Below are 23,857 nucleotides of genomic sequence, written 5' to 3' on the forward strand. Positions count from 1 at the left end.
AGAGATCAAGTAAGTTTGAAGCCCCTGGACTCATCCAAAAGAAACCAATTTCTTGATTGCAGGACTTCTCAGAGCCTTGAAAATGCTGTTAATGTGTAAGTGGAAATACTGTTCCAACATTTTAACCACAAAAATTTTTTTCTCTATATTGCGGGAATAATGGCCTATCAAGAGGGACTGGATGAGGCTATAGATTCATAGTTTATTTTTTCAGCTGAGGAAACTGAGACTCAAAGGAGAGTCAGTAAAAATCTTCTAGCCACCCCCCCACCCACCCAACAACCCTGCACCCAAATACCTTAGAAGCTTTTCAGGGAGAATGAATTGCTTCAACTTACCCGCTGTCCAAGGAGGCCCTGCTCCCCAGGGGTGCCCAGGGGTCCAAGGTCACCCTAGGAGAGGCCAAACACAAGTCCATGAGGGTGGGTAGGGCCAATCACACCTCTCACCATCCCTTCCTGTTTCCACCAGCTCTGACTTGGGCTGGGGAGGAGAACCAAGGACCAAAGAGAAATGGTAAAATATCAAACCAAGCCCCTGCTCCAGCCATGGGCTTCTCCTATGCCAGGGCAGAAGGTCCTCTAGTGCCACCAACACCGTCATCACTAACACACAGCCCTGCTCCACGGATTTTCTGGTATTAACACACTGACTTCTACAACAAGTCTGCATGGAGAGGTGTTCTTCTTTTAGAGACAAGAAACAAAGGCCCTGGGGGGTGAAGTTAGCAGCCCAAGTTCTCATGATTCAGGGTCTAAACCTGGGCAGTTTGGTTCCGGGAGTGTCAGATGCAGGGATGGTAACTACATAACCAGTCACCTTCTTTACTTTCCCTCGAAAGACTTGAAAACCCAAACAAGGAAGAAGCCCTAAATGAGCAAGAGTAAATGTTACCTCCTCCCCGCCATAGCCCCTAAAAGGGTCTTTGTCATCTAGAGATTTCCAAGCTATTCTCACTGTGGGCATCTGGGGGCACAAGGAGGAGGCAGAGCTCTGAACCCCCAGTCCTCTTCCAACTGGATCAACCCCACTTCTATCAGGTTTGCATTTGGGGTGTTTTCCTTCATCCGTGTTTTAGGAAAGGATTCTGGAACTAGGTCAAGTCCAACAGCACCAAGCCTGGTCCAACTCCCTTCCTGAAAGGCAGGGAGACTCAGGCACAGATTGGGGGGTGGTCTGCCAGCTACCCAGGCCCTGCCTCAACAATGTCCTTAGGCTAGCCAGGATCACTCATCGGCTCTGGGGCCTGCATAGGGAATAGGGTCGTCTTCCAACTGCAGAACAGGGGGGAGCTATCCCCAGAGCCCAGGTTATCAATGAGCGCCTGTTTCTTGGCAGGTAACAAGGAGGGCTGGTGCTGAAATGCAGATGGTATCGTACAAGGTTGGGGCAGGTGCCCAAGAAAACATTGCTGGGCAGTGGGTAGGGGCAGGTGGGGGCTCTGAGCCCGCTTGGGCTCCACTGTGGCCACGGCCATGCCCCGGCTCCCCAGGAGGGAGTACAGAGAACCCATTATCCTGGGCACAAGAAAGGCCCATTTCTCTGCCGTGGGGAGGATATGGCCACCAGCTGGGAGTTGGTTTCAACAAGTCTTTTTTCTCTTCTTTTATCCCATCTCACCTTCATCCCGGCTTCCCCAGGAAGGCCTGGTTCTCCCACTGCACCCGGTGGCCCCTGCAAGAAAATGCCATTGGTTCCTCCTAGAGTAAGAACTGGTCCCTGGTTGTAAGCAAGTGAATAACTGAGGCCCAGAGAGAGCAAGAGACGAGCCTGAGGTCATACAGCATGAGAGATGCAGAGATGGGAGCAGGCTGATGCTTCTCAGAGCTCAGAGCTGGGACTGGGGGTGGGGCTTGGGCCCACAGGGGCTGAGCCTCGAGTTACCCAGAGGCTGCTAGATCCTCTCCCTCCCCAGGAGTGTGGTTTACCACATTAGGAACCCCTTGGCAAGCTCGAGGAGGAAAATTTCATGGTTCACATAACGACAGGGGAGGAAGCCAAAGGATGCTATGCTCGGGGCCAAGTGATCCTACCCTTCTCTGCAGCCAGGACGCTGGGTGGGAGGGGTTCTGAGGAATCAGCACGGGCAGGGCTGCAGCCCTGGCAGAAACCCCAGGCCGTTTTCCCTCTGGATAAGGCAGGGGTGTCTGGGGCCCCTTCCAAGCTCCTTGCTGCACAACCCCCAGGGGCTGGGTCTTTGGTTAAACCTCTGTGCTGAGGTAAAGCCCCAGCCAGGTCATACACAGGAGGCAGTGCTGCTTTTAGTGGTGCCAAAAGCACTGCTGATCTCCCACGAGGACGCCGGCACCCCTGCATCCCACCAGTGTCCCTGAGTCTAGAGCCTTGCTCTAAGCCACAGGGATGGATCTACCCTCTCTGCCAGGGTGTCCACCCTTCAATCTCTACAGTGTACGGCTCGCAACAATTTGGGGCTGGCACAGGGAACTGCACATGGGAGGAGGGTTGGCAGGGACTGATGCATCCTTGGTGGCATCACAGGATGACCAAGGGTCCCTTACACTCACCGTGGGTCCCATCTCTCCTGGAGGCCCGATTGGCCCCTGGGGTCCCTGAGGGCCCTGAAAGACACATACACAGTTGGGAGAAGCCACCCTAGGCCCTCTTTGGTGTGTGAGGTATGATACTGCAGCTTGAAGGGGTGAGTAAGGGAGACGACCCCAGACCTAGGACTCTACAGCCTACCCCAGCTACACTGAGGGTCCTGGTGTCTGCAGCGCCCCCTCACCACTGATCCCTGTCGTATCCCTCTGATTCAGTTGCAGGCACGCCTGTCCTCCTACCTGTGCTCTCCCTTGCACAGAAACCTCCCAGCTCTCGAGCCTTGCCCACTCTGTGCCCTTCCACTTTGGATCTTACTCTAGAAATCTGCACCCACACCCATCCCCAGCCAATCCATTGTTCAAAAGGCCAACTCCTTGGGCCTTCAGATGTGGGAATGCAGCAGTGTTCTGGGGGTAGAAGCCTCTGTCCTCACCACCTACACGAACACTACTTTTCAGCCTTCTCCTGGGGTTCCCCAACAGTCCCCTGCACCTGTCCTGCTAGGGGCATCTTCTGAAGGGCAAGCTGATCGCTCCCTCTGCTTCAAGCCCTTCAATGGCTCCCCGTTTCCCTGACAGAAGGAGCAGATGCTGTGTGCCTCCTCCCGCCTCCATGAGGTCCTACTCTCCCTGCTCCAGTCATGCTTGACTCTGCAGCTCCTGGTCAGCTTGTTAGTTTGTTCTTATCTTCCCTCCCACCTCCCTCCGTCCTTCTTTCATTCCTTCTGTCTTTCACTGTGCTAAGCATTCTCTATTTTCTCATTTCATCTTCACAACAGAATGGCAAGGTAGAGACATTTGCCTCCATTTGCTTGCAAGAAAACAGACTGGAGGGTGAGTGATCTGAGAATCCAACCCAGAGTTCCTAGCTTAGCGCTCTCTCTACCAGCTGAGGCCTGGCCCTGTGGGAGTCCCAGTCCACCTGCCTCCTCGTCTGAGCACCTGGCCTATACCCACAGGTGCAAGGGCCAAAGATGCTAGGAAGGGAGGGAAGCAAACTCACCGGTTCTCCTGGGAGGCCCTTGGTGCCTGGGGGGCCCGAAGGACCTGGGATGCCCTGCAGAGACAAGGCAAAGGTGACTGTAGTCCCACTACAGCCTGCTGCACCCTCCTGTCCAGTTAACCTCAGGGAAGCCTTGGTTGTAGGGCATTAGGGTCCACCCCCGCTCTGCCAGGTGACAGATGGGAAGGCTGAGACCCTGGAGATGAGACATGCTGAAGGGGCTTCTGTGCAGGGGGTGGGCAGCTACAGCCTTTGGAATTTCCATAGGAGGATGGAACCTTGGTTAAAGTGGCTATCACCTACGCCCCAAAAGCCCCCAGAAAGAATTTCAAGAACTGGGGCTACTTACAGAAAAGCCACGCAGGCCCAAGTGGCCTCGCTCACCAGCCACACCCTGGAAGCACATGTGGGTCATTAAAGGCACTTATGACAGAGCAGGGAACAGGGAGGGGCCCGGCGGCTGCCTGCTCGGCCATGGCCTGACATACCTGCTGTCCAGGCCGACCCAGTCTGCCCTGTGGTCCTGGAGGGCCCTGCAGGAAGCAGAGCACAGGAAGAAGGGGGTGGGTGTTTTGGAGGACCCCTCCATGGGAGATCAAAAGAACCTACGAGATCACAGAGTCCACCCCTTTCCCTATCATACAGGTGGAACAACTAAGGCCCAGCGAGAGGAGTGGCTCACTGGGCTCTGGGTGGGGCACCAAGGACCCTCTTACTGATGGGCTGCCAGAGGCCATCTCAGCTCCCGGGGTCCTGGTGGGGAGTGGAGTGTAGAAAATGGGTCCCAGGACATAAATGATTCCTTCTCTCTCTCTCTCTCTTGCTTCCACTTGTTCTAGGCTTACACAGGGGGTCAGGGGAGGGGAAGGATGGAGCTCCCCGGAACATGCCCTGCAGCTTCTCAGGGGCTTCCTGCATCCTAGGTGGCCTGGCACTGGGAACAGTGTGAGCCTTGGTTCTTGGATTCCTGGCCCAGTCTCAGAGGTGTGAGCAAGAGCAGGTCACAGAGGTAGGTACCTTCAGGCCCCTGGACCCCTGCTCCCCAGCTGGTCCGTCTGGTCCTCGGGGGCCCTGAAATAGGAAAAAGAGACTAGCACACTGGACAGCAGGGGTCTCCCTTGGGCTGGGAACCAGGAAGGTAGGGTTGCTCCCAACTGTGGGCCTTTCTCTGCACCAGCCTGGGCTCCCCCTTCCTCCCACCTCCCACCTGATTGAGGCCACCCTCGTGCAGTGCCTGCTGAGATTACTCTGCAGGTAGACTCAACCCTTCTGGAACAGGGCTGGTACATGAGCAGCCCTATTTAAAGAGACCTTTTATTGGGGGGGGGGGAGGTCAACCAGCCAACCCATTTCACAGATGTGGAGACTGAGGGCCAGAGTAAAGATACACATGGCCAGGTCCCCACTGACCATTCTTCAGACTCTGCTGCTACATGGTCTTCCCAGAGCATTCGTGAGACAGAAATGTGTGTGGAGCACAGACCTTTGGGGAAAGTAAAGGGGCAGGACCTGGGAGGGTCTGCATGTGGCCAGATGTGTACATCAGCCCCCTCTCTAGCCAGATGTACAAGCGAGATGGCCACCTCACAGAGGACAATCTGACATAAGGAGGAGGCAGGGGTGGAGCAGGGGTGTGACAATGCAGCAAGAATCAGGCTGCTGTTCCCTGCAGCCCTGGGCTCAGGTTGGACCCCTGAGATAGGGTACGGTACCCTGGGGACAGGTGAAGTCCAGCACGGCCTTCCACTGCACAGATGGGAGCACTAAGTCCCAGACAAGGGAAGTAGCTTGTCCAAGGTCCCTCAGTATCCCCTCCATGGGGACTGCTGCAGATGGGATGGGGTCTCCAAGCAGAGGTCCCTAGAGAACAGTGTGGGGTTTGTTCTGCAGGGGCCAGAAAAGACCCGTGTTGGGGGGACAAGAAGAGGCTGTTCCACTCCAGCATAGGAGCCCAAGAGACCAGCCTGTAATATGCCCTCAGACAAAAGGACCTGGGAAGTGTCTGGGTAAAGGCAGGATGACAAATGAGAAAACTAAACAAAGAAAAATTATTGAAAAATCAAATAAATGAAATAGCTGGGCGTTGTGGCAGGCGCCTGTAGTCCCAGCTGCTCGGGAGGCTAAGGCAAGAGAATCGCTTAAGCCCAGGAGTTGGAGGTTGCTGTGAGCTGTGTGAGGCCACGGCACTCTACAGAGGGCCATAAAGTGAGACTCTGTCTCTACAAAAAAAAAAAAAAAGAAAAATCAAATAAATGAATTTTCAATTAATCAGTGAGCCAGAAAAAGTGAAAATCCTACTTCTCAACTGTCTGGAGCTTCCAATGCCTCAGATTCTCACACAGCCTTAAACAGACCAGAAATAGTTAAATAAACCAGGGACTGAAGGCCATGGGCCAAGGCCAGCAGCTCAGGCGCAGGCTCCATCATGAGGTCCGGAGCTAGACATAAGGGAGCTCAGGAAATGTGTCTTGGGGACAAATGACTGCTCCTTACTGAGCCTCAGTTTCTCACTTCTCCCTGGAGGCAGGAGAGAACGCGCAGACAGCTCAGTGCCTGCCGTGTAGGAAGTGCTCAGTAAGGGCCGGTTCTGTTTCTGCTGGGTTCTGCCAGAGAAAGTTGCAGGCTCCCTGGAGGCAGGGACATGGAAGAGTGGCTTGGCGAAACTAGGCTCAGTCCCTTCCTCAGAATAGGCAGCTTATATTATGCCAGACAAAACCAGCTGAGCATTTTCACAGAGTCAAGAAGTTCGATGAAGAGAGAACAGGCCAGGTTCCAGCAGAACAAGCCATCTCCAGTGGGCATCACAGGGCCTGGGTGCTAGTTCTGGTATAGCAGCTGGTGTGCTAGGTGACCCCAGAAAAGCCCCTTTCCCTCTCTGGGCCTCAGTCTCATGGTCCCATAGATACAGTCAGACCATGTGTTAGACTTAACACCCTGATCTCATGGCCACAGGCCTGGAGCCAGATTGGGGTGGGATGTTCCAGGTCAAGGGAGCTGGGACGGAGGTGGAGCTTATGGTAGACACCTGAGCCCTCCTGAGAGGTGGCATCTGGGCTCGGGCTCTATGTCTAGCTGATGGGTAGCTCTGGGAATGGCATGGAGGCTCAGAGGAGTTTAGGACCTAGCCTGAATCACACAGCACCCTGCTTGTCCTAGGAATCAAAGCCTTCCGATTTGATGAAGTGATCTAACAATAACAGTAACAGCAGCAACAGCAAGTAATAGTAAAAAGCTTTGTCCTCATTTTACAAATAAGGATACAGGCTCAGAATAGAGATGAACTTGCCTGTGGGCACACGGCTAGTAAGGGGAAGAGGTAGAATTTGGAAGTCAGCTGGATGCCCATTTTTTTCACCTCTACGGGGCCACTGTTTATCAGAAAAGAAGGAAGTTCCCTGTCACTGGGGGTGTGCAAGTCAGAGTCTAGGAGTCTAGGGAGGTTGAGCACTGGGACAGGGTGTTGGAGAGGAGAAATGTCTATAATCCCTGTTACGTGGGAGAAACTACTATCAAAGCAGGAGCACCAGAGAGCTCAGGAAAGAGCTAGCCTGGCTTGGGAGGGAGGAGACCTCCAGCCACCTTGTCCCCTCCCTTCCAGCTCCCTTGCCCGGGGGAGGAGCAAGGAAGCTGCATATTCCGACCCTAGCTCTGGCCACTCTGCGGAGGAGCCTGCCCCACCTTCCTCAATGAACGGGGGCAGACCCGCCCCGCCCCATTGGAGGCAGGCCTGGATTTCCATCTGAGCCACAAGTCTACTCTCTTGTATCTGCTCCCCAAGGAAGATGTTTGCAGTCTCGGCTGGGGCTTCCCTCCAGCCAGGCCCAGGGTCAGGCTTGGTGGGGAAGAGCTCCTGCCAGCCAGGAAATCTGCCAGCCACAATTCTTATGAAAAAGGGACAGATGAGAGGGAATGACACATGTGACTTTTTGCTGCTGCCCAAGTGGTGTTCACCAGCTTCAAGGTCCTCATTAAGTTACTGAACTCCTGCAGCCAGCCCACCAGGCTGGATCTGTTGCTCACCCATTTTACAGAGAAAGCACTAGAGGCCCAGGGAGGGGAAATCAGTTGCCTAAGGTTTAAGAGGATTTGAGGCCAGGGCCGCTAAACTCTACCTCCACCTTACAGGAGCAACATCGGCCTGAAGCACACCTCAGAATCCTCACAGCCCCCCTGGAAGGAGGAATTAGTCACCACTTGACCATATGAGAAGAGGGCTCAGAGAGGTTAAGAAACCAGGCTGAGGCATCAAAGCCGGTAAGTGTGCTGGCTGAGACTTGCCTCCAGGCCTGTCTGACCCCAGAGCCCCCTCATTACGACTGGGGCCAGTGAGCTCAGGCCCTAGTCAGCAGCCCTAGCACTCCCTGACCCTGGGCACAAAGCCTCAGGGCTTGCCCTTCCTGATGCTTCCCACACAGGTGCAGGAAGACAGGCAGGGCCTTGCACACCTCCGGGCCCATCTCCCATGGCACATATGAGGGAACTGAGGTACAGAGTGTCACAAGGCCTTTCGAAAGGCACAGGGCAAGCCAGGTGCCCAGAAGTGAGCTCTTTCACAAGCTCAGGGGGTGCCCCTCTGGGTTATCACCTCAGTGACCCCATTGGGGAGGTGGCCAAGGGCAGCCTACTGGGCAGGGGACTGGGGTGGGGGCTGATTCTACAGGTTTTGCATTCCTGCCAACCGAGCAGGGAGAGGGCATCATTTTCCTGATGCTCCCCCTTCAGCCTCACAGTCTTTGATGTGGTTGGAAGCCTGGGTTTCCTCAAGCAGGAGAGGCATTTTTCAAGCCACTGCTGGGAAGGGGCGATGGAGAAGGTCGGTGATGGGGGGAGCCCAGTGCGTTGAGAGGGGTCTGAGTCTCACATCTGGGGCCGGGCTGGGGGCCTGGGCCAACACAGCTCACCCATCAGCAAATCTGGCTTCCTGGGGTGAGAGGTCATGTATCCAGGATTAGGATGGAACTTGGCTGCCCTGGAGCCACAACCCACTCAGAGACTCAGAGGATACAGGCACTAGATGGGCTGGCTGGAGGAATGCCTCTTAATCTCCCCTCTCCCAGGCCGGCTGCTTGGGCCATCTGGTCTGGGGGAAATTTTAAAACCACTTGAAATCCAGCCAAGAGGAGAATAATTATCACAGATCCCCTGCACAGAGCTTGGCTATCAGGCCCAGGCTGCCTGCTCCACTGCACCATCTTTCCTCTCTGTGCCAAGGCTGTGTGGCCCGGTACCTATACACCAGTTGGCAGCAGAAGGCCATTCCATCGACCCTGCCTGTATGATTGAAAATAAGGCTGAATTCCACACACAAAAGAGCTAGATTCCCTGAGTTGGAATCCCAACCCTGCTACTTTCCAGCTGTGCAACTTTAGGCAAGTGACTTAACCTTCTCTGTGCCTCCCTTTCCTCATCTATAAAATGAGGATAAGAATAGCACTTACGACAAGGATGTGTTGAGGATTAAATGGGCTCATGCATGTGACAGGCAGAACTTGACACACAGCAAGTGCTGGCAGTGACCTCTTGTTACCATGCTCAGGCCAGCCCTTGTTTAAGACCTTCCCACTGCCTTTGGAGCATTGCTATGGTTTCTGAGGCCCTGACTGGTTTGGTGTCTGCTACGTCTTGGCCCCATCCCTCTCCCTGCTCCCCTCCGGTGACGCTAAATGTACCATACCTTCTCATCTTTCCTGCTAGTGCTCCACCTGAAACCTGGCATCAGGTCCAGAACTGCCCTCTTCCAAACTCTGGAAGCCCCCTATCCACACATGGATGACCTTGTACTGTACCGTCTGTGTCTGCCAGATAGCTCACCTCTGTATCTGCAGAACCACCAACAGTGGCTGGCACATAGTAGGTGCTAAATAAATGGTGGTTGGATGCATAAATGAACAAAGCACTAGTACCAGAGAGACTATCTGTGCCCGCTGGATGACAAGGCTTGGGAAAGGGCTGAAAAGATGGGGGGGGTATGTGGTGACACCAAGAGCCAGGCCCACAGCAAGAGGTGCTGCAAACATCACAGCTCTCAGAGCAAGGTAGGGGCAGGGACTGGGAGGTGATCTCCAGCAGGTATCTCTGTTCCAAGCATGTCCCCTCCCACCAGCATCAGCCCCGGGGGCTGGGCCCGACTTACCTGACGTCCCTTTGGTCCCTTCATGCCTGGTGGACCTCGAGATCCTGGAGGACCCTGGTGGAAAGAGGAAGGGTTTGGAGAAGCCCCCTATTAAAGAAGTGCAGTGGGCTTCTTTCTCTCTAATCCAGTGGTTCTCAACCTTCCTAATGCCGTAATGTATTTTCATTGTTAAAAAGGGGTTGTGACCCACAGGTTGAGAACAGCTGCTCCAATCACTCCCACAGCCCTCAGATAGGCTGCTCAGGAGCAGCCCAGCCTACCGTGTCTGTCTGAAGTACAGGAGCACCTGACCTATTGGGAAAGCAGCCGCCAAGCCCCAGTCCTGGGCATAGTCCCTGCCTGGGGTTACATGGAGCTCAGCCTTAATCATTCCTGGGAATCCGGCTAGTGGGGAGAAGGCCCCCAGGTGAGCCACCTCCTCCTTCTTTCTCTCTAATCAATCAGAAGTTACGATGGCACCTCTGACAAAAGGCCTCCCTCTTTAAATTCCCATCCCTTTTCTTCTCCACCATCAGCAAGGAGAATATGGCCGCCAAGTTCTGTCCTGATGGCCAGTAGAGCCCCAAATATATCCCCTTAGAGCAGAGGAAGAGGGAGAACCTGCTCTGATGGGAGAGGGTCAGGAGGAGGGAGGCAGGTGGGGGAGGCACCGAGAAGGCACAGGCGTGGCCCAGCACCCTGGTGTAAGAAGGAGCAGGGGGGAGGCCAGGAGAGGAACAGGAAGGAGGGCAGCTCTGCTCTGAATTCTCAGCACCTGGCCAGGCACAGACACACGGCAAGTACTCAGGAATCTGTTGAATGAAAAAGGGCCCCATGAGTGATGAGGAGGGTGAGGGGAGGAAGGGAGCAGAGAAGACAAAGAGCAGAAGCAGGCTGCCCTGCTGCCGAACTTCTCTGACTGACCTGGAGCAGTGACTTCCTCCACTGGCCGGCCAGGACCCTCTGCCAGCTCCGCAGTGATGCTCAGGCTGGGCGTGCCTTTTAGAAGGCAGAGCCAGCCTCGTCCATCCCCCCTCCAAATACCAGGGAGAGGCCCAGCCCCACTCTTGCTGCTCCCATTTCTGTCTCCCCACAGCCTCGCGGTGCAAACCCAGCTGCTATCACTCACTCATCCTCTGACACTGCTACAGAGAGGCTGATATGAGGGGCTGCGTTCCAGGCTGATCCCTGTCAGGACAGCTGGCAGGGTGTGGCCACTGCTTGGCCCAACAAAAACAGAACTGCCTTCCAGCTAGTGGAGAACACAAACTGGGTGAGGATGGACCATTTTATAGAGTGATCTCAGAGTACAGAAGGCATGCAACCCACCACTGGGAAATCCCAAGAGCCAAGTGTTGGTGTCAGGCTGTAGAGTGTTCAGAAAAGCAGGGTGTCATACCAGAGAACCTGGGTTCAAATCCTGTCTCTACCACTATTCTTTGTGCCATGTTAGGCACAAAAACTCACTGGACCTCAGTTTCATCATCTACGAAAGTGGGCTACGGAGCAGATGAAATGACAAGGCAAGTCTTCAGTAAGAGGTAGCTACCTGCTCGCTCAAAGTGGCAAGATGTCAGGACAGGATGCTTGATCCAGCTCTGGCCACTGAAGGACCCTGGGGCCTCCCAATACTAGGGATAATAACCTCGACTGACCTCAGTGGACCATAGGAGAACATGTTAAAGTGACTGGAGTAGTGGGAAAATGCCAAGCAGCATCACCAGAAACATCACTTCAGTGGTAACAGATTTGCCAGTAACAGTGGTAATGATCATCTCTAACAAATAGCGCTCACCATTCATTGAGCACAGAGTACATGCAGGCAGTTTGCCAGCACAAAGTCGTGCACTATACCCTTTCTCACAAGCTCACCGTCAAGGTATGTCATGCTGCCTTACAGATGAGGAAACTGAGGCTCAGAGGAGCTAGGAAAGTTGGCAATAATCTCTCAGCTGGTAAGCGGGGGAGCCAGGATTTCACCCCTATGTGCCTGATCCTGAAGCCAGTTTTCTAGGACTCTGGGCTGGCCTGCTTCTTTGGTGGCAGTAGGAGAAGGGGTTGGCCAGAAGTTCTGAAACCTGAGATCCAAGGGACCCGCCCCAAGCTGTAGTAGGGGAGAAAACACTTGCCAAAAGCAGAAAGTGACCATCCAATTTCACAAATTCTGAGCCAACTCACTGAACAGGTGGAAGCACACAGGAAGCAGGGTGGGGCTGGGAGTGGGGCCAGGGAGGTGGGATTCAGAGCGGGCCGGCACCTTCCTTCTCTGCACTGGCCTAAATGTCTTCACTATTTTCCCATCCCCCACTGGCCTTCCATTTTGTCCCAATGACTCCTTTCCAGGCTTTCCTCCTCCCCCTAGACAGATGGAGAGACTGCGGCACAGGGACGCTGAGGTCCAGGCGCTCAGCAGACAGAATTTAATGATGGACCCAAACACCCTTGTTCTTCCTTTCAGCCCTACCCAGGCACTGCCCACACTGACAGGCTCCAGTCACTCCATCTCTGCCCACTGGGAAGGGGGCTGGGCAGCAGCCTTCAGATTGGGGGGCTAGACACCTGAATTCTGAACTGGGCGCTTCAGCCACCATGTGAGCCCCACCCAGTAGTCGCTGGTCCTCCGACCGCCTGCCTCTACCCCCAACAGTCCCATGTGCACATCGCCAGATTCTCCAGTTCTGGGCCAGGCTATTCCTCCTCCTCATGAACAGGGGTAAAAAACACGTCTCCATGAGCCCAGAGTGCTCGGCTCTGTGGAACGTTCCATCTCTCAAAAGGATCGTGAGCCTGGACAGAGCCACCTGGCACTTGGCACCATCTTCAATGAATGACGGTTACCTAGGCCCAGGCTTCTCACCCTTGGACCAGCCCCTCTCTATCCCTCCTCAGCACCCATGGCTTGCCACATAGTAGGTGCTCAATTAGTCTGGGAGAATGTTTAGACTTGACACCTTGCTAGAAAGAGAGAGTCTTAAGAGCAGGATCTCTGTCTTACCACGTCTGCACCTTCAGGGCTGAGCATATGCCCAGCACCCAGTTGGTGCATGAAAACCTGAGAAATGAGTTGGCCTTGCTTCCCTCATTGATGCAGAGAACAAGTCTAGGTGAACTTCCCTTGGGTTCAAACCTCTGGAGGCTCCTGGCCCTCCTCATTAGACCCCAGGGAACTCCTCAGCATAGCCTTGGCAGGGACCTGGGCTTTGCAGAAACTCAGGATCTGAGCCTGGGCTGGTGCCCTCTGCCCACACTCAGCAGGGGGCTCCCAGTCCTGGGCCCTGACCTACACTGAACCAAGAGCCTTTCCCAGTTTTCCATCCCCCACCGGCAGCAGCAGAGAGCCCTGAAGCAAGCTCCACCTGCTCCAAATGTGAGCAACCCATCCCCCATTACCCTGGTGAGGGAAAAGGGCCCCTGAACATGGGTGCTCCAGCCACACTCATCCCCACCTTTCTCACCACTCTCCATCAAGATCATAGGAACAGTCTTGCTCCCTTGGCTATCACAAGACCCAGGACCCCTGGGTCCCTCAGCTCAGACCCTTGATCCTCTTTTCCCACAGCATTCCTATCCCAGTGCCTGCTTCCTTCCAGCGAGCATCACTTATCCAGTTCTTTCTACCGCACCCCCCACGCCAGAGCATGAGCTCTGAAGGCAGGGCCTGCCTTCCGATTTGCTTCACAGCACATCCCAGCTCCTGCACCTGCCTGGGCACTTATTACTCAGTACTATGCATTTACTGAGTGAACGGACAACAGTCTAATGACTGAGGTGCTCCCCAGGAATGAGCATCACTGTGTAGGGAACACTAGCCCCGGTTTCATTTAACCCACACAATCACGCTGTTATGACGATGATTATTTTCTTTCTCAGACAAGCAAAATTCAGGCTCAGAGGAGTTCGATGATGAGCTGGGACTCATACCAAGGTCTGTGTGATTCTTATTTGACAGTGTATTTGAACAGGAGACTTTGCTTACCGGGGGTCCAGGCTCTCCAGGGGTCCCAACATCACCAGGTGTTCCAGGATGACCCTGGCAAGAGAGAGAGAGAGAGAGAAGGCACGGGGGGCATCGGCTCTGGAGGGTCCTCTTCCTCCTCCAGTTCCATCCCAGCTGGCTCAGCCCCAGCCTAGGCCACTCAGAGAAAGGGTGAGCCCATCACCCTGAACATCTGGAGTACACGGTGGCAGAGGAGAACAGAGCTGGCACCCCAGGAGCCACAGAGGAAGGCAAGAGGACGTAGACTTACTCCTTACCATCACCCCCTTGGGTCCAGGTGCGCCTGGGGGTCCCATCATGCCGCGATCACCCTGTGATGGAGAAAGCAATGCAGGGAGGTCAGCTATGGCTGTGGGGTCTCTGTGGTCGGGATGTGCAGAGGACCATCCAGAGGCCCAAAGAGAGGCAGGAGAGGCCCTGTCTGACTCATGGCCACATCGTCCAGGTAGAGATCTAGAATTTCACTGAGTGGAAACCAAGACCTCTAGAAAGGCCTGGGAGGCCTAAGCACTCCCTGCAGGTTGACATGCGAGGACATACCCCTCCGAGCTTGGATGTGCTAATACCACTGTTCCTTTGAGCCTGGCCCACCCACTCCTCATTGGGCTTGGAATCCCCTGGGCAGAACTTGCTAAGACACAAATGGCAAAAGAAGGCATTTCCTTTACTCTCCTTGCCCCCTATTCAAACTACAAAAGGTTTTGGAGAATCAGAGAATAAATTCATTTCTTCTCAGCAACCCAGACTGGGCAGAGATGACAAGTGTAGTAGACAGGGCTTGGTCAAAAGGCAGGGGCTCTGAGTTCAAATCTTGGCTCTGTTTTTGTGAGGCCCTGTTTCTTGTATCTGCCTAGCCAGCAAATATTTATTGAGCACCTATTACGTTCTGGGCACCATATGCCAGACCCTGAATCTACCATGGTGAGCAGACATAAACAGACAGGCTCCCTTGGAACAAGAAGGTCCGAGTGTTGGAGGGGAGATCCAACCAGGGCAGCTGCCCAGAGGGAGGGGGTCACAGCACTAAGGCATTATAATAGCAGATATGACCTGCCTGGAAGTAGGGGTGGTCAGGGAAAGCTTCTCTCCTGAAGTTTGCTTGAACTAAGGGCTGAAGGAAATTAAGAGTTAGCTAGGCAAAAAGGGTGGAGGCGGGTGGGAGAAGGAAGAGTATATGGGAATGGTCTGGGCAATAGTTTGTACATGAGGAGGGACATGGGACATTTAAGCAACAAAAGAAGGCCAGAGTTGGCTTCGATGTTGTACTGTAGTTATGTAAGATGTTACCACTGGAGGAAAAAGGGTGAACGTGGGAGCTTTCTGTAGTATTTGTTGCAACTTCTTGTGAATCTTTAAATTATTTCAAAATAAAAAGTAAATTTAGGGCGGCGCCTGTGGCTCAGCGAGTAGGGCGCCGGCCCCACATGCCGAGGGTGGCGGGTTCAAACCCAGCCCCGGTCAAACTGCAACAACAACAAAAAATAGCCGGGCGTTGTGGCGGGCGCCTGTAGTCCCAGCTACTAGGGAGGCTGAGGCAAGAGAATCGCGGAAGCCCAGGAGTTAGAGGTTGCTGTGAGCCGTGTGACGCCACGGAACTCTACCCGAGGGCGGTACAGTGAGACTCTGTCTCTACAAAAAAAAAAAAAAAGTAAATTTAAAAAGAGGAGGAGGAGGGGGAGGAGGAAGAAGAAAGAGGAAGAGGAGGAGAGAAAGGCAGAGGCCAGAGGTCTGGGACACAGAGAGGGATGAAGAGCGATGCCAAGATTCGCTTGGAAAGGTAGGCGGGGCCAGATGGGGGTGGATTCTTCTTCCCTCTGGACCTCAGTTTCTCTATCCAGCCCATGGGAATCACATTGGCTCTCCCAGACTGCCCTCTATGGGGAAATGGGAAGGCACAGTTGTTTCTAAGCTGGAGCCAACAGGAGATAGTGTGTCAGTGGGCAAAGGTGCCCTTTGGTAAAGAACCTGGTTCAAATCCCAGCTCCACCACTTACTGTCTGGGTGACCTTGAGCAAGCAGCCTCCCCTGTCTGAGCCTCTGTTATCTCATCTGTAAAACAGCTGCTCAGAGGGCTAACACAGCAGCTAAGGAAACATTCCTCCTTCATCTTTTTAAAAGATGGATATTCCCTCCCCTCTATTGTTTGCCCCTGTACAGAGCCCTTGGGTAGCATGAGGGGCCCAGGTCACATGCACCACTGGTTGCCGTATTCTGCTTGAGGGTGACAACTGGAAGGCCTTGGGAGGCCTGAGGGATGACAGGAAAGATGGCAATGGTCCCTGGAAGGTCCCAGGTGCTAGGTCAGGAGAAAGACTAGGGGAGGGTGATCTTGGAATGCCCAGGACAACAGGCCCTTTCACCTTTTTAAAATTTGGAGACCCAACCTCTACCCGTTCATCATCTTCCTCTAGTACAACTCACCTTTTCTCCCACGATTCCTGGCTCCCCGACCAGACCAATGAATCCCATAAGTCCCTACGAGACACATTAGCAAAAGAGGATATACCGTGAATTCGGGAAGTGCTGAGTTTCAAGGCAATTCTCTGCATTTCCCTTCCTCTAGAGCTCAAGCTCCCAGGGGTCTCCTGCGCAGTGCCTGGTAATCCAACCAGCTGCCACTGAGGAGAGCACTGCCTCTCTCCAGGCACCGTCCTGACTTCCCTCACTCCACCAGATGGTTCTGATTTCGGAGCCAAGCGGTGGGGCCGCTGCCAACATCCCTGGGAGCGCCACACATTCTTCCCGCGCCAGAAGCAGGCTGGGAGGCTGCCACATTTGGAGAGCTGGGGTGTGTGGGGGGTGGGGTGGGGGTGGCCCTTAAGCTGTGCTGGGAAGAGGCCATCTGTCCCCATCTTTTGGGGCTCTGGGTCTGTTTCAAAGAGAGAAACAAACCTGCTGGCTGGGATAGAAATACTGTAACAGTCTCCGCCAAGAGCTCTTTACTGTCTTCTGAAAGCCTTCCTCACCTATTTCTGAGAGAGCACACACACACACACACACGCACAGAGTGGCTCCTGTTGCTCTTTTTAACTCCACTGGGTGACAACTTGCCTCTGTGTTCCAGGGGGTTCTTCTAGGTGGCTGAGCGGGCGTACACACACAGTGAGAGGGAATAGTTTAGAATGGTCACCCAGGAAGGTAGATCAATTTCTTATTTGGGTCCCACCCACTTCCATGCTAAGGAAAATGCAAGCAGGGGCAGGGGGGTCTTATGTGGCTCAGGAGTGCAAAAAGCAGCTTTGAAACAACCCAGATTTGAGCGGCGCCTGTGGCTCAGTTGGTAAGGCGCTGGCCCCATATACCGAGGGTGGCGGGTTCAAACCCGGCCCCCGCCAAACTGCAACCAAAAAAAAAAAAATAGCCGGGCGTTGTGGCGGGCGCCTGTAGTCCCAGCTACTCGGGAGACTGAGGCAAGAGAATCGCTTAAGCCCAGGAGTTGGAGGTTGCTGTGAGCTGTGTGAGGCCACGGCACTCTACTGAGGGCCATAAAGTGAGACTCTGTCTCCACAAAAAAAAAAGAAACAACCCAGATTTACAGCTAAGACATACAGGGAGAATTAAGAAAAACTGAGGGATGAGTGGATTTGTTCTAGAAAATCTGCTCCCTGTCCCCCAAACTCTGCTAGACCGAAACAGGATCTTGGTTCAGTAACAGACCAAAAGTTGCACACTCAGGCAGTAAAGCTGGCCCAGGTGTCAGTCAACTAGGGTGAGAGGGTACCCTCCAATTCTCAAGGCTTAACTCTGAGACCCACAGTGCCTTATCCAAAGACAGATTTAAAGTGGCAACTTGCTTCTGTAGCCTGAGATGTGGTCTGCATGGCTCTAAAGCCCACATTTCAAGGCCTCCAAATCATGTGGCTGTGAACAGGACGCAGGTCTCCCAGTCATCCCAGCACCAGTGCCATACATTGTGGGGGAGAGGAGAGGCAGGCCTGCCATCAGTTCCTTGGACCCAGGGACCCTACCACAGTGAAGTACAAGGTGAGAGAGGGTTGAGGTACAAGGTCATGGCTAACATGTTACAGAAAATAAACAAGTATTTGACTTCTGCAACAACTTAATTTAAAAAAATTAACAAGAGCATTTGCAAAGTGATGGTAATATTAATAACAACAGGAAATACTGAGCCCTTCCTATTTGCAAAGCCCTGTTCCTGGCACTTTATCTACATCATTGTCATTTGCTTGTCAGGTGAATGGGAGACAGTAGAGGTCGGTCCCTCCCTCTTGGTGTTGTTCTGAGCATTTGAGATAAGACAGGTATATCTAGCCCCAGGAAGTCAGTTCTCTCCTATCCCGTCCTTGTTCATCTTAAAAGGGCTTGAGGCAAGGCAAAGGCTGGAGCTTCCCACAGGGAGCAGTCAGACATCCAGAGAGTTAAATGAAGGGAATAAAAACTGCTCTGTTAGAAAGCCCCTGCCTCACTGGCCCAGAAAACAAAAATTTCATAGCTACTTTAAATTTATGAGTTGTCAGGTCCTGGAAGGCAGGCAGGTCCTAAACCTCAAACAAGAAGCCAAACAGGATCCTAATGAATAAGCGCCTTACAGTAAGTGCCCCATTCCCCCAGCTGCCACCCTTGGGACCTCCCCACCTCCAGGCACTGTCCTGGAACATCCTCTTGGTGGACAGGGATGAGGCTGGCCCAGGGCTTCTACCTGGCAGGCAGGGTGGAAAAACAGCTCTGATAGCCATGGGCATGGCTGGCTCCATGCAGGCTGGCAAGAGGGCACAGGCAGGAGGCAACACCGTTGCTTGCAGCAGGCACTGCACAAGCAGGACCTGTCACCCCATTGCTTACAGATAAAAGGCCTTTGTCTACAGGGGGAGTTTTGCTTCCTCTCTCTCCTTTCTCTCTTATAACATTCTGCTAATCACTGGGCTACAAATGAGAACAAGATAGCTGTGGGCCCTCAGTTGGATCAGATGACCCAGGGTTAAGTGTTGACTTGCTTGGCCTGCCCTGGACAGAGCTGCTTGAAGACAGGGCCCATGCCTGTCCCCAGCACCTAGGACAGGGCCTGTCGGGCTGTCTATGTTCTTTTAAACACCAAGTGCTCAGAAGGGCAAAGAGTTTCTCAGACCTAAGGGCAGGTTTGGGAAGGCAGCCCTGTCATCTTGTCTCTGATGGTGATGCTACTGCCTGTGAGACCTTGGGTTAGTAACATAACTTCTGAGAGACTCAATTTCCTGCAAAACAGGAATGATACTACCTATTGCCCTAAGACGGAGGGAGGGAATTCAGGTGATGGTGTACACAGTGTTCAGCATATAGCCTGGGATCAAACAAGTAACCAGCAAGTGTAGCTATTACTAGGATTATAAGGAGGTCCTGTGGCCCGAGTGTCAGTACTCTTTGCAAGGGATCCTCTGATTCTGTGGTGGACAGGAAATCCCACCCTTTCACTGTGACCATAGGGGAGGGGCTAGGGAACAGCCGGCGTGGTGCCCAAGTGTGCCTTATAGTAGCCATAGGGCCCAGCTCTGTCTCTCTTTCCTGATATGGTCCAAGCTACCTGGGGCACAGTGGGGTGACTCAGGCAGGTCCCCACCCCTCCTGGTCCCAACTCTGTCACTGTCCCATTTGGTCACACTGTGCAAGCCTGTTTCTCCTCTGTGAATGCCAGGTTGCCAAGGCGGACTAGAATCTAGGGATTCCTAACCTAGGGTCTCTGTCATGTGCTAGGGGTGGAATTCATATCTATGAACTTGAATGGAAAAAATTACAACTTTAATTTTTATGACTTTCTAATAGAAATTTAGCATTTCCATCAAATACGAGTGTAGTGACATCTCACATTACAGCACTGCTGCATAAAGTGACATGTCACACACAACATTGCTGCAGAGATCTCAAAATACACTCTAAGGCTCGTCACCACTTCAAAACTGAGGTGGTTCTTAGACCCGCTGCTAGACCCTATCATTTAATGCATTAATAACACATATATGTATATATCTCACATTTTAATGTATTTTTGTAATTATACTTCAGTATAACTGGTTTCCTTTATAATACTTAATTTTTTATTTTATACATTTAAAAACTCTATTCTCAGGCTGGGCATAGTGGCTCATGCCTGTAATCCTAGCACTTTGGGAGGCTGAGGAGGGAAGATTGCTTGAGCTCAGGAGTTTGAGACCAGCCTCAGCAAGAAAGAGCAAGCCCCTGTCTCTGCAAAAATTAGAAATATTAGCTTAGCATGGTGGCATGTGCCTGTAATCCCAGCTACTCAGGCAGGAAGATTACTTGAGCCCAGAAGTTAGAGGCTGATGTGAACTATGATGAGACCACTGCACTCTAGCTGGGGCAATAAATTGAGACCCTGTCTCAATGACACAATAAAAACTCTATTCTGAAAAGGAAGTCCACGCTCGGCTGGTGGTAAAAGAATCCAAAGCACAAAAAGTGGTTAGAGCCTTTGGATACAGTTATTTCCAAGGACCCTTTGTGTTCTGACAGTCTAGATTCTGAGTATCTATTTCCCCAAGGGCCCTATCATTAGCATAACTATGAAATTGAATTTGCTGATCATATTGCCTTTTTTTCCCTCCCAATCAGGAAATACATCCAGGCCGCGGCAGCCTTTCCAAACTCCTGGGCTTCCCACAGAATATGCTCGGATGACACTGGCAAGATTTCAAAAATCCAGGCTTCCTCCTGCTTTAATTCCTTTCTTCCCCCAACAGATGTTGCAGGCCTGGTGAGGAAGCCCATCGTGTGCGGCTCTCACGCCACTGATGGTACTTGTCTGCGCAGCCAGATCCTGCTGGGTCCCCACATCGCTCCTCCTTCCGGCTTACGGAAGCCCCTTCCAGGGTTCTCAGGGTGAGTTTGGTATTTAAAGGAGGAGAGGAGATTGCTACCTTTCCTCCTCCAAGCCCACAGACTTAGCTTTCAGGAGGGGCGAGGGCTGAAGAGGAGGGATGGAAGTTATCAGTCTGCCCCTAGCTGAGAGCTGAAATCTGGACTTTAATAATTAAAGGTGATCAAACCTCCTTTTAAATGACTAGTTGCAACCTCCTCTCTTCTTCAGACCTTGGCCTCACTTCCCAATCAGCCAGAGCCACTGATTTAAATTTCATTTTCTTTATAATTTAAGGATGCCTGGCAAGTGGTTACACTTCTGTGGCCTTCGCTCCCTGCTCTATCAACACAGAGAAACATGGGCAAAAAGTGTGAAGGGCTCCTCCGGTTTAACGTCCTGGGAGCAAAGTTACATAACCGCTGTGGGCAAATGCACCAAGAACATCTGTCAGAGTCCGGCCTTGGGGAGTGGCCATCGTGACTATGATTCACAACTTTCTCGTTCAGAGCCCTTGCCTGAGAGTCACCACAGTCCACATCAATGGCAAGGAAGCAAAGCTGCTTCTGGAATGACATTAGGTGGTGGTTGTAGGACGCACAGCAAAGGACTTGGTACACAGTAAACGGAGCCACTGTGTCCAGAGACTATTACTAAGTTACCTGCTCGCCCACGGGCCCCGGCCGTCCAGGGTCTCCTGGTTCCCCCTGCAAAGAAACAGAGATGGATGGATTGGGATGGAGCTGAGTGTCTCAGCCTCTCAAGGAACTCTCCAGGGTTAATGGCCTTATTCGCAATCGGTGGGGATGAACCAGAGGCCTTATCTCTGGAATCTGGCCCTTAAGACCCCAAGCAGACAGCAGGGACAAAGGGGCACTAGGACAGAAACTACAGCCCCGGACATAACTCCCTATCTCCATAACATCATTCCCTGAGTGGCTCTTGGCAAATTGTTCAGCACCATGATGTGTACATTGTATTCAGGTCCTTCAACAACATATAGCATTTCATAGAGGTGGAAGAAGCCCAGAGAGATGAAGTGACCTACCCAAGGTCACACAGCAAGTGAGAGGCAGGGCTACAACTGGAACATTGGTCTGCCTGGCTGAAATGCCCCCGACCGCCATATCAGGAGGCCCCTACTGCAAGAAAAGCAGGGAACTGGAGAGTCAGGGCACCTGGGCCCTAGACCTCAACCCACCAGAGCTCTGCTACCAGCTCATGGGTGACCTTGGAGGGTCTCATCTCTGCTCTCCCCAGCTATACATAAGGGAATTTGTCTTCATTGCCATCGCCTGCATTTATATTCAGTGGCCTATTGTGGCCCTATCCATCAGTTCTGTCCCCTGCTGGGGTAATTCCTGCTCCTTGGCAGCCACAGCTGTACTGGTCTCCCCACAGCGTACAGGGGGGATAAATCCACCCTACTAGGTCAGCGCTCCCACCACAGAAACCTAGCTGGTATCTGAGGGAGAGAGGCCGAGACCTCGGAGGGCAGGAGCTAGGCTCAGACTAGCCAGGAATTTGGCTCAAAGATGGATGTGGCTCACTGCCGTCCCGGCTAGAGTCTCATCCACCTCTTAAACTCCTCAGACTTCACGCTGATGGAAACTAGACAGGTCAGGACAGAGAAACGGGCCATTCCCCTGAGGGAGGGAGACCACGACCTAGGCTCCCACTGGTCCTGCTCCAACTTGCTATGGGTTTGCCCATCTGTGAACTTGACCCAACAAAATTTACACAGAATGGCTAGGACAATCCAACCCTCAGGGGGAATCCTTGGAAAGCCATTAGCTGAGGACACCTATGAGTCGAGGATCATGACTCTGCTGCCCTGGGCTAGTCCTTGTTTGATAACTTAAAAAAAAAAAAAAAAAAAAAGACTTGTTAACAAATGTAATACCTATTCACTGTTCACAATGGGGAAAATACAGAGGCCCAAAGAAGCAAATGAAAATCCCCTATTAGGGGTTATCAGAGATAACCCCTGACAACTGTCTAGCCTCTGCCCTGTGCATACAGCAACAGGTGCAGCCCAGTCCCTACAACAGGCTCATGATTTAAAATTCTGTCTCATAACCTGCCTCCCAACACCACCCCCCTGCTCCCACACAGGCATCTTCCCACAACGCTGTCTTGTGGTGTGGCTGTACCGTATCCCATTACTTGAACAATTTCCCACTGTTGGACACATAGGTTATGTTCATTTCTTAGGTCCACACTTCATGATAAATGAGACCAATCTTTCTCCCTTTTCACAACTGGCCAGGGAATTCAGAACTTGTTCTGGAGCCCACATATGTTAGACCTCCCCGCTTTCCTCTTATCACCAGCCATTCCTAGGTCCCCTCACCTTGGCACCATCCAGCCCAGGCCTCCCAGGGAACCCCTTCCTGCCAGGCTGACCCTGCAACAGAGAGAGAGAGGTGAGTGGGAGAAGCTGGGTAGGAGTGTCTATGACTGCAGAGAGCCCCTATACCCCAGGAGGGTGAGATATAGAGACCAGATGCCACCAGGGAGCCAGCTATCGCAGAACACAAGGAGGGTCCAGCTGCATGACCTCTGAGAAGCCTCCTCGCCCCGGGCTGGTCTCTTCATTGTAAATGGGGATGATGATACCTGCCTTCAGGGAATGAGGAGGGGAAGGGACTTGGGGGAATGTCAGAGTCCAGGGGGGTCCTCCAAGTGTGGGCCTTTCCAAGCTATTTTCATAATAACAATAAGATGTCTTTTGTCACCCTCATTCTCCTGAGTGTAAGTGGAGTTTCCAGAGCTGACATGTGGTATCACCTGCCTCCTGGACGCAGAAGCAAATCTGAGAATCCAGCTGACTCACATTAAGCCAGACATTAAAGAGATTTGCAAAAATGGCAAAGCAATGCCACTCTTCTCACTCACTTATCTCGCATTGGAAAAGACAGAGATTTTTCATAAAAACATTTGTATTACCACAAAATGGGTTTATTATTAATTTTCGATGAATTAATAAATACATCTGAAGTTTCTTGGTTTTAATTACAAATATCAGAAGATGTAACCCACCCAAACAAATGCTCTTTGGGTCCTCAATCATTTTTAGGAGTATAAAGAGGTCCTGATACCAAAAGTCATGAATTGCTGGTTTATGCAATTGCAGGGATAAAGTGGGGGTGGGGGGTGGGTGTGGAACAAGTGAATTCTGCAAAGCTGTTGGGAGCAGTGGAGAGAACTCAAACAGAGGTTCCCAGCAAGGCATCTCCACTTGCTGGCTGTGAGACACCAACTGGGCGTTCATGTGCCTCCTCTCCAACAAAACCAGGAAAAGCAGCACCTCTCTCACGGGAGAACCAACACAGAGAATGGATACAAAGCACCCCCACCTAGCAAGTGGGCAGTG

The 23,857-nt window shown here is 52.6% G+C and overlaps 1 protein-coding gene across 5 annotated transcripts in view; it reads right to left on the reverse strand.

The window, feature by feature from the left end:
* Positions 1-23,857, reverse strand: part of COL27A1 (collagen type XXVII alpha 1 chain) — a 137,319-nt gene that overhangs the window by 33,889 nt on the left and 79,573 nt on the right. For all 5 annotated transcript variants that reach the window (XR_008374901.1, XM_053564874.1, XM_053564883.1 and 2 more), the window contains 13 exons: positions 22,835-22,888; positions 21,144-21,188; positions 16,095-16,148; positions 13,931-13,984; positions 13,653-13,706; positions 9,698-9,751; positions 4,582-4,635; positions 4,053-4,097; positions 3,914-3,958; positions 3,565-3,618; positions 2,526-2,579; positions 1,621-1,674; positions 339-392 (listed from right to left, as the gene is read on the reverse strand). Coding sequence is in view for 4 of the 5 variants with exons in the window: in XM_053564874.1 (XP_053420849.1) it covers positions 339-392; positions 1,621-1,674; positions 2,526-2,579; positions 3,565-3,618; positions 3,914-3,958; positions 4,053-4,097; positions 4,582-4,635; positions 9,698-9,751; positions 13,653-13,706; positions 13,931-13,984; positions 16,095-16,148; positions 21,144-21,188; positions 22,835-22,888 (675 nt within the window). In the remaining variant the exon portion in view is untranslated. The remainder of the gene's footprint in view (positions 1-338; positions 393-1,620; positions 1,675-2,525; positions 2,580-3,564; positions 3,619-3,913; positions 3,959-4,052; positions 4,098-4,581; positions 4,636-9,697; positions 9,752-13,652; positions 13,707-13,930; positions 13,985-16,094; positions 16,149-21,143; positions 21,189-22,834; positions 22,889-23,857) is intronic.

This window comes from Nycticebus coucang, chromosome 2, assembly GCF_027406575.1.
Source record: "Nycticebus coucang isolate mNycCou1 chromosome 2, mNycCou1.pri, whole genome shotgun sequence".
In the NCBI taxonomy this organism is placed as follows: Eukaryota; Metazoa; Chordata; class Mammalia; order Primates; family Lorisidae; genus Nycticebus; species Nycticebus coucang.